Here is a 10,384-nt window from a genome sequence, read left to right as displayed (position 1 = left end):
CGAGGGCCAACCTGTTCAAGGCCGGGGGAAAGGATGAGGAGAGGGATTCAGATGAGAGGACAGGACTTGGTTCCAGGAGTTCAGAAACATTTACAGGGCTGTGTCATTTCTTTCCTCAGGATCCAGGACTTTCTCCTTTGGTAGCAGTGTCTGAGACAGTCTGCCCATTTAAAGAGTCTGATTCTGAGCTGGATGTAGTGCTGCAGGACATGGTGCCAGAGGGACGGCTCAGAATCACACTCCAGAAACTTTTATGGTTGACGTAGCAAAGGGTCGCTGGGAAAGGACAGGGGATAGGGAAGAAGAAAGTCAGGAGTGGGAGAGTGACAAGCAGAGGGAGGCCCCTGGGGAAGATGCGTCCCCAGGACACTATCCCTGGGGATGGCCAGCCCCTTCCCTCCACCCTTTCTGTTCCCTGAACCACCCATGTCCCCTCCTTCCTGCAGGGCCCTCCTAGCCACTCACCACAGGTGACATACAGGATAAACACCAGCCAGCCAATGATGTAGCTCTGGCCGATGGGTATTGACACATTGCTCTCCACCTCGAAGATCCAGAGGTTAATAGGGAACAACACGAGGGTGAAGAAAACGAAGATGACTGGGAGACAGGAGGAGGAGGGGCCTTATTCGCATCCAAGAATCCCACAGGACCCTTCCTCATCAGCTGAGCCACAGCCACAAACCACAGCTCCCATCACCACACAGCGAGCACCCAGCCGCTTCACTTCCACCACTCCAGTGCCTGGGAAATGGTGTAACACCCACAGAACCCCCCACACACCCAGAGCAGAGGGAGAAATATCCAGGAAGATGTGGGCTAGGAGAACTAAGGACCTTTTCCAGAGCTAGGGGGCACCTTCACAGGAGCTCAGGATGATCCCAATGAAGCCAAAGGAGGGTATCCTCTGAAGACCGGGTAGGTACGGCAGGTGTAACCAGGTTGTGAGGACAAAGCCCAGCCCCAGGGCCAGGACGAAGCATATCTTGGCCACCCCAAAGGCCGGGTGATTTGTCCACAGCTTAAAACTGCCTGGGGAAAATGACAAAACAGGATGAACTAAGGATTCACAAAAGATGAAATATAATCAAACATGAGAAAATGTTCAGGCCCATTAATAACCAAAGAAGGCACATTTGAGATGACAATGAAATGTCACTTTCACTTATTAAATTAGCCAAGATTCTTCTCTTTTTTGTTGGCAGCAGACCAGTCTGGGGATCCAGACCCTTGATTTGGTATTGTAACACAACGCTCCAGCCAACTGAGCTAACTGGCCAGCCCTAAATTAACCAAGATTCTTGATATGGAGTTTGTTTGATAATCCCAACCATATGAAAACAAGTAGCTCAATAGAAAAAAAGGACAGAAGACTTGAATCGCAATTCTCAAAAGAGGAAATACAAACATTCAATAAACACATGATGCTCCAATTTAGATTTTAAAAGTCAAAATTGAAATGAATGCACATAGGTTTGTATATAATATAAATTAGCACCTTTGCTACAGAACAGTCACTTTATTTTTACTATTTGATTTTTGTTGTTTTTGAGGGTTTGTTGAGGGGCAGGAATTATTGTAACAATGTACATAGGTATATCCAAAGGGAAAAGTCTGGAAGGATATAGATAAGACCTTTGCTTATCTGTATCTTCCCATTTTCCTACATTGAAAATGTGTTGTTTGTATAATTTAAAAATTAAAAGTAACCATGTTTTGAGATATATATGTATATATGTAAAAGAAATGGAAAGGCAGCACAAACCTTTCATTACACTCTTATTTTACAGGCAGAATTTTACTCAGGCAGGGCAAATTTTTGAATGAATAAATTTCCCCAAGTGTCAAAAAAAATAAAATAAATAAATAAATAAATACATGATGCTCAACATAAAAAAGTTGCAAATTAAATATGATTTTTTTTCAACTATCAAATTAGCAAAGATTAAAATAAAATTGATGACATCTAGTATGGGAGAGTATTTAGAGAAAAGAGGTGCTCTCGTAACTGCTATTGGGCAGCATTTCTAGTGAATGGTCTGGCACAAAATACCAAAAAATATCTGAATTCTTGAGGCCCTTTGACCCAGCAATACTGCTTCTTGGAATTTATGTTAAGGGAATAATCAAAGATCTGCACCAACATCTAAGTACAGGGACTTTCTTTGTAGAGATATTGATATGTCCAACAAGCTATTCAATTTTCAAGAGATTTGTAAAATAAATGATAATACACCCATACTTTTATTCATGTGTGTTCATTAAAAACAGTGATAGGACAGATACTTGTCTCTGAACAGAATGTCTCTAGAAATGAGAAATAGAATGGGAAACTGGGGAGGAAGACTGGAAGCTGGAAGTAGGAGGCTCACTTTATAATCTTTTGTATATTTTGAATTTTCATCCTGTTGTGTATTACCTAATCAAAAAATTTTTTTAATTTTGTGATGTTATAGAATAATTATTCAGTGATGTGAGTAAATGCTTAAAAATAAAAATTGGAATTTGCAAAACAGAACATGTAGAATCACTGTAATTTTGAAAATGTATATATATGATATATATGGTATATAAAGGGCTGGAAGTAAATCCATTACATTGTCCACTATGACTATATCTGTGTGAAAAAACTTAGGGTGATTTTCTTTCTCAAACTTTTCTGCATTTCCCACAGTAACTGTTCCACTTTTTAAATCAGAAATATATATATATATATATATTTTATATATTTAAAATTAATAGTCATTGCTGGCAAAGGTACGATAAAACAAGACTTTTCATACATTATTAGTAGGAACATAAATTGCTGTAATACTTTTTTTTTTTTTTTTTTGGCAGCTGGCTGGTGAGGGGAACCAGACCCTTGACCTTGGTGTTACAAGGCAGTGCTCTAACCAACCAAGCTAATCAGCCAGCCTTGCTATATAATACTTTTTGAAAGTAATATGGAAAATTTTATTAAGAGCCTTAAAATATTTATGCTCTTTGATCCAGAAAACCCACCTTGGGAAATCTATCCCAAAGAATTAATACTAAATACAGAAAAAATGTCATGATTAACAAACTCTTTGCTTTTTTTTTTTTTCAAATATGAAATTGGGCATAAATTTTCCAAGAATTAAAAATAAAGTAGTCAAGTAAAAGATGACAAATCTACTAAGATGAATATTATAGTCACTTATAATAAGGAAAGCTTATCATATATTATAAAAGTAAAATTTAAGATACTATAATAATAAAAAATTAAATAATATAAAATTGTTTATTAAGAATAAGTACAGGGGCCGGCCTGGTGGCGCACTGGATAGTGCACCGCTTGGGAAGCGGGGCGGCGCTCCTGCCCGAGGGTTCGGATCCCACATACAGACCGGTTCCCGCTCACTGGCTGAGCGAGGCGTGGGAGCAACACCAAGGGTTGCAATCCCGCGGTCCGGCACGGGGGCAACACTGAGGGTTGCGATCCGTTGCCGGACACGGAAAAAGACAAAAGACGAAAAAAAAAAAAAGAATAAGTACAGCTATGTAAAAACCATTCAAAACTTGTTCAAGTAAGAAAAAGTCATATTATAACACCAAGCGAAGCATTCAGATCCCCATCCTAGCCAACTGCCAAAAAAAAAAAATACATCTTAAAAACTTACTAAATTTCTGAGCAAGGTGCTTACATAAGTATTAGAGCCAGACACACCTGGGTTATAATTCTATACCTGCCATTATGAGGTTGATCCATATGAAATTACTTTTATAGGTGAAAAGCAGTCAGATATTGGCATTTCACGTGGTTCAACCTAATAGCTTTAAGACCCTAAACAAGGTACTTAATCTCTCTGAGTCCCAGTTTTCTCATCTGTAAAATAAGGATAATTATTTCTCTCTCTTAGTGCTGACTGAGGATTAAATTGAACAAATACATAAGTGTGCAATAAATTATAGCTTTTGTTTCCCCAAATTTGTTGTAATAAGGATGTATTACTTTCATAGTGGAAGAAAATAATAGCTGTGGAACTTTTTTTTTTAATGTTAAGGAGAGTGAAGAAATGAAAGTGGGGGTCAGAATCTCTGGTTTTCCCCACGAGCTGGGAAAGGAGGTCCTGCTCCTGAGAGGCGAGGAGACAGCATGACATGAGACTAACGAGAATAAGGAATGAAGCAACTGCAGGAAGTCGGGGGAAGGGAGGAACGAGGAAACCAGATGCGGGCAAAGGAAAAGTTCTTGGGGAGCAGAGCTGGCCCAGAAAAGCAAGGCCTGAGGCAGAAGAGAAAGAAAGTGGCTGGGACCAGGGCCTGGGAGAGAAAATCCCAAGGACTCCTCCCTAAGCTCTGGGTATGCAAGCCTGGAGGAAGGAAACCCCCACCTTAAGGGGCTCTTCTCCCAGGTGAATTATGTGATTCATGAGTGATTCCCTTGTGCTAAGACTCCCTGCCCCTCACAACATTTTTATAAGCACAGACTCGGCTCTAGGTCTTATCGAAAGCAGTGACATTTTCCATCGAGTCAGATTTGGCCAGACTGGAGGAGGAAAAATGATCCTTGGAGGTCTCAGTACCAGGGGGGCCTTCTTGCAGGCCAACAAGGCAAGATGACCAGAGGGAGGGGACAAGAATATGCAGGGTGCAGATGTAGAGGCCAAGCAGGCTGGAGGCCTGGGTGGGATGGAAGGTGGAGGGACTCACCTTTCCCACTGTCTGAGCAGCTGCTGGAATAGCAGATGTACAGGAGCCCCATGGACATGATGTGGGCTGACGTGTAGATGCTGTTGCTGACATTCTTGGGCCAGCGCTGATAGAAGCGGCTCCCAGAGAGGTACAGCCATTTCTTGGAGAAGACCATGACCAGCATTAGGATGAAGGCGATCAGGCTGAGCTCTGAAGCCAACACTTGCTCTATCCACCGGGAGCTGTGTGTGACTCTCCATTGGAAGGGCAACACAGAGTGCCGGTGATGATCCGTGGGCACCCGCCTGTTACTGCTGGGGGGATGGACGAATGTCTGCACCCCGCTTCCTGTCCCAGGCTCACCTCTAGCGCCCCCTGCCTTCCAGCCTTCCTCTTCCTTTCCAGGCCACTGATACTGATGTTGGTCCGTGTCTCCTCCTGACCCAGGAAACTCACCCATGGACTCCTCTGCCCCCATCGTGAGTACTCTTCATACCCTCCACCCCATCTCTCCCTTCCCTTGCCAGGCTCAGTTGAACCTCATCTTTTAAATATTTTCATCAGGTGGAGCAGCTGCCACCTTAGGGCCTGGGAAAGAAGGTGGGAGAGCCTCTTATTAGGTTCTTGAGCTCCCAATCCAAGAGTCACCAACCCATTCAGCAGGACAGGGCCCCTAACTGCCGTGGAATATTCCGGGGGAGCAGTGAGATGGGGGAGGGGCCCACAGCTTCAGCTTCATCTCTTTCTCGAAATCCTGCTCTTTGGGCCCCAGCTCAGAACTGGGGATCTGTGCCTCTCTCCAGCTTCTGCCTCCCTTTGCCTAAAAGCAATGGTCTCTGAGAGTCCCCTTTTCCCTTGCTATTTCCTCTGCCCTAACCTCAAGCCCAAATCCTCACTGATGGAGCAGGGGCAGGGAGAAGCAGCTTGTCCCAGGAAGACACGCACCTCTGTTGTTCTCTGGAAATGTCTTCCAAAGGTGTCATCAACCTTCCCACTACTTCCCCCAACCCCTTTACTTCTCTCCCACCTCTACTCACCTCTGGTCGATAGTCACCAATCCCTTCCCTCTTTTCTTTATCTTTCTTTTTCCCTTCTTCTTTTTTCAGCACAAGAAGAGGGAGGACACAGGTTGAGGAAGGAGACTAGAGGTGTCATGCAGTCTGAGAAGGGTCTTTGAACCTCCCTTTTGAATTATAGGAAAATAAATCTGAGTCACTCATGGCAGCCTGATCATAGTGGCTTCCAGACCTCAGCCCCTGGAATTCTTATGAGGAGAAAGCCTTTCAAATGTGGGATGTGAGTTTGAATCCCACCACAGCCACTTTCCTTTATGATATACTTGATTAGAATACAGGCTTTGGGGCCCAATAGACAGAGCTGTGAATAATGGGCCTTCCGTTTAAAAGCCTTGTGAACTTGGATGTCATATAGCATTTGTCTGTCTCAGTTTACTCATCTGTAACACAGAGACAGTAATCCTTATCTCACAGACTTTGAGTATTAAATGAGGTCACAAACAAAAAGAACTCACTGGTTCATAGTAAATTCCCAGTAAGTTGTAGTTATTATTAAATGATCATTTTTATTGTTTTGTAGTCTTTCACTAGCAAACAGGGAAGGAGTAAAAACTTAGAGGATAATTCCTGGCAGGCATCCTTACATTTTGGTGGCTGCAAATGATGGAATAGAACCCAAATTAGTTTAAGCAAAAAGAGAGTTAATTATGAATCCCAAGGTCACATGTGCAGCTGGACCTCAGGAAGAGTTGGAATCAGGAATTCAAATCCTGTGAGGGTTCTTCCTCTGACTCTAGTCTCTGCCCCTCCCTGAGCTTCTTGCTCTTTCCCTGCAGACCAGCCTCCTCTTCCTCTCTGGTCCACACAAAGGGAAACGTGGCCCTCATACCCTGAGCTGTGCATCTTACACCTTCGGCTGCCAGAGTGGGGACCTCTCAGTCCCAAGTTCTCTGGCCCTGCCAGGGGCAAGTGCCATCCTTAAAACAATTAGCCGTGGTCAAGGGCATCAGGTCAGGAAGCTGAATCCTGAGGATGGGAGGAGGAGGGGACAGCACTGGCAAAGGGGGTGCTGGGCCTATTGGGAACGTCACTCCTGTGGAGCCAGCGATTATCAGGGTTGTGTTTCCTTCCTTGAATCCCTTTTAGTTTTTTCCTGCAATTTCTAAGCATTTCTAATAATAACGAGCAGTTTTTACAGCAACACACAACAACATGGAAGAATCTTGGAAATATAATGTTTCCTGAAAAACGTAACTCCCGGAAGACTACACTGTAAATACGATACCATTTTCATAGAGCTCATACGCAAGCATAACTACACAAAGCATTGTTTAAACATTAGCTGTTTATGATTGCATGGTATTTTTAAAAAGACAATGGAATGATAAACACAAAATATCATATGGAGGTTACTTCTCAGGGGAGGCAGAGGAATGAGACAGGGAGGGTTACACTGGTACATACACATTACTGATAATAGTCCTGTTTCTCGGTTGGGTGATAGGTACACAGGTATTCATTATGTCATAAGCATTTATAACTAACGGATTTCATGTAATCCTACGAATGTATCAAATATTTTTTCAAAAGGCAATTTGAAACAGTTCAAGAAAAGAAATGTAATCTTAGTGATTACTGGTTCTGCAATGAAAGATATTTATATAGTCACAATATATAAGGTAAACACTGTTCATTGAGTTTCAGCTTTCAGAATTGAAAGATGGACAAAGTTCGGAAGACTTAATTATGGCTACAAAAGTAAACATAGCTGTTTTCAGCTTCAATGCTGCCCAGGCAAAAGCCTAGAAGAGGTCAACTGGAAGGTGGAAGGAGAAGAGAGCTAAAGGGAAGGGTGGCAGCACTCAATGAGTGACAGACGGGAGCTGGTGAATAAATTCCCTAGTGGCCTTGCCCTTAGGTTAGGATAATTCTGATTGTGTTCTACAGCAGGAGCTTGCAAATTTTTTTCCGTAAAGGTCCAGATAATAAATATTTCAGTCTTTGTGAGTCATACAGTCTCTATCACAACTACTCAAACTTGGCTATTATGGGGTGAAAGCAGTCGCAGACCACATGTAAATGAAGAGGAATGGCTGTTCCAAACACATTGTTTTATGGCTGACCCTGCTCCAGGCTTCCCCCATTGGATTAGCTCCAGTTGTCCATGGTAGTAACTGGTTTGATGCCCTTTATTGATTTTCTTCCCTTCCCTGTCTCACTTCCTTACACCTTTACTGGTGTGTCAAGGGGTCACCTTCCCAAGAACCACCTGAACTCAAATCTTTGTCTCGGGGGTCTGCTTCTGGAGGAACCCAAATGAAGGCAGGTGGGAACCATTACTATCATTGTTTTTCAGAAGAAGAAACTGAGACACAAAGAGGCTAAGAAATTTGCTCAGGGTCACAGAGCCAGCACTTGAATTCAGTCTCACTTGAGAATTCTGGGTATATTCAAAGTGTCCAGAAAATCAGCAGTGGTGAGAGGATTAGGGAGATCCCCCAGAATGAACGGAATTCCCCAAAGCAGTGGGGAGGAAAAAAAGACGTGGACTTGCTCCTTGCAGCAGTCAGGGAGGCAGCGAGCACCCGGAGAAGAATGATTATGGTGCCTCTAGGCAGATGAAAACTTGAGCAGCTTCCCAAAATGGTACCATGGCCTGAACATGACACAGAAGCAGAGAGCTACCAGATGTAAAGGGACCCCATGGACAGAGGCAATGGATATGTCAGTATAATCTGGAAGGACAGTTGACCAGGGCCCTGGGGGACATTCTGATACATCGTGTGCTCAAGCTCTACTAAGTGGGACTGGGGAGCAAGCTATGTTTTGTTTTTCACTATAACCATGGAACGAGGGTTCTAATGAAAAATAAATTGAATTATAAGAAATGAAGATTATGGGGGCCAGCCCGTGGCTCACTCGGGAGAGTGCGGTGCTGATAACACCAAGGCCACGGGGTTGGATCCCATATAGGGATGGCCGGTTCGCTCACTGAGTGAGCGTGATGCTGACAACACCAAGTCAAGGGTTAAGATCCCTTACCGGTCATCTTTTTGTAAAAAAAAAAAAGAAAGACAGAAAGAAAAGAAATGAAGATTAGGGGGGCCAGCCCGTGGCTCACTCGGGAGAGGGCGGGGCTGATAACACCCAGGCCACGGGGTTGGATCCCATATAGGGATGGCCGGTTCGCTCACTGAGTGAGCGTGATGCTGACAACACCAAGTCAAGGGTTAAGATCCCTTACCGGTCATCTTTTTGTAAAAAAAAAAAAGAAAAAGAAAGACAGAAAGAAAAGAAATGAAGATTAGGTAATGTCTTGCACATCTAAGTTTGTGGTTTGAGATGAGATCTTCTACAAAGGATAGAGAGGTTTCTTATGCAAAACATGAAGGGGATGCAGCCAGCCTCAGAAAGGAATCGGAACCAGGATGTGAACTCTCTTTCCATTTCTTGCCTATAATGTTTCTGTGTCTGTTTCATTCTTCTTTGCTACTCCTATATTTTTACATTCGTTCTGTTCCAAGAGTCCAGACTACAACTCACATTTCTTGGTTCCAATCCCAAATTCCCAGGGAAGAACACTGATTGACCCAGCACGGAGCAATTGTATATCCCTAGACCAATCAGCCATGCGCAGGGGTCAGGGCCTTGTAGCAGAATATGGCTTCTTGGAATCCATCCCTGGGTGGGATGGACAGTCTTCAGGAAGAGTTTGGCAGATTACCCAGTAAGTGTCCTATGGAGTGACAACTCCATGCAAGGGCACCATCCTTCAAGACTGAGCTCACATGCTGCCTTGGGTTGAATGTCCCCCTAAAACTTAATCCCCACTGTAACTGTTGAAGCTGGGAAATCCTATTAGAGTAATTGAAAGGTGGGGCCTTGAAGAGGTGATTAGATTGTAGGACCACTCGTAGTGAATGGATTAAAAATGATGGTCAGGGTCTGGTTTGGAGGGCTTTAAAAGGACAGCGAATGAGGGGATTAGTCTCTCTCTGCTCCACCATTTTTGCAGTGTGATACCCTGCTATCACTGTTACCACCACCAAGACATTCACCAGATGTGTTCCCTGGACTTTGGACTTCCCAGCCTCTGAAACTGTAAGCAATAAATTTCATTTTCTTCATAAATCACCCACTTTCAGGTATTTTGTTATAAGCAACAGAAATGGACTATTTCACATTCTATCTTCTGGATGAGGGTTTCCCTGTCCCAACCATTGAATTTACCTATCCCTACAATGGTCCCTACAACTCCCAAGCACATTCTGATCTATATTAATCTACATGTCTGTGCCCTATCATGTACCCTGTATCATGGACATTTATTTGTTTTATTTGACCAGCTCTTCTTCCTTCTTTTGGGAGCAGCTCCGCCCTTTGTAACGTGCATCTGATTTTCAATTTGGCTCCTCAACCATCTGAACTGTTGAGAGATTTCTCACTTAAAGAGTCCTAGTCCAAAGGCAGGGCCTACTTCCAGCTGCAGAAGTAACAAAAGCCAAATGTTCATTTTCCCAATGTCTGATGTGGAGTAAGTACACAACCTAGGATCAGCCAAACAGACACAATGTCCCTGGACTTAAATTTGGGAGCCAGAGACCCAAAGCAGAGACAGTGGGAAATCTATTGTACACAGGATGCCCTGCTGGTGTCTACTGTAGAATTGCTTGCTTGCTGGTGGGGAGAAATCCCCACACATTTGGTCACAG

At 43.5% G+C, this 10,384-nt stretch overlaps 1 protein-coding gene across 1 annotated transcript; it reads right to left on the bottom strand.

Moving 5' to 3' along the window:
* Positions 1-5,134, bottom strand: ODF4 (outer dense fiber of sperm tails 4). Its single transcript, XM_008581720.1, has 3 exons — positions 4,675-5,134; positions 466-600; positions 1-276 (listed from the first exon to the last, which is right to left on the bottom strand). Exons 1-3 carry the CDS (start codon positions 5,132-5,134, stop codon positions 116-118), a joined length of 756 nt encoding a protein of 251 aa, XP_008579942.1. The 3' UTR covers positions 1-115.
* Between the last annotated feature and the right edge of the window lie 5,250 nt (positions 5,135-10,384).

Source organism: Galeopterus variegatus, unplaced genomic scaffold, assembly GCF_000696425.1.
Source record: "Galeopterus variegatus unplaced genomic scaffold, G_variegatus-3.0.2 Scaffold2442, whole genome shotgun sequence".
In the NCBI taxonomy this organism is placed as follows: domain Eukaryota; kingdom Metazoa; phylum Chordata; class Mammalia; order Dermoptera; family Cynocephalidae; genus Galeopterus; species Galeopterus variegatus.
This window is presented reverse-complemented; position numbering and strand designations above follow the sequence as displayed.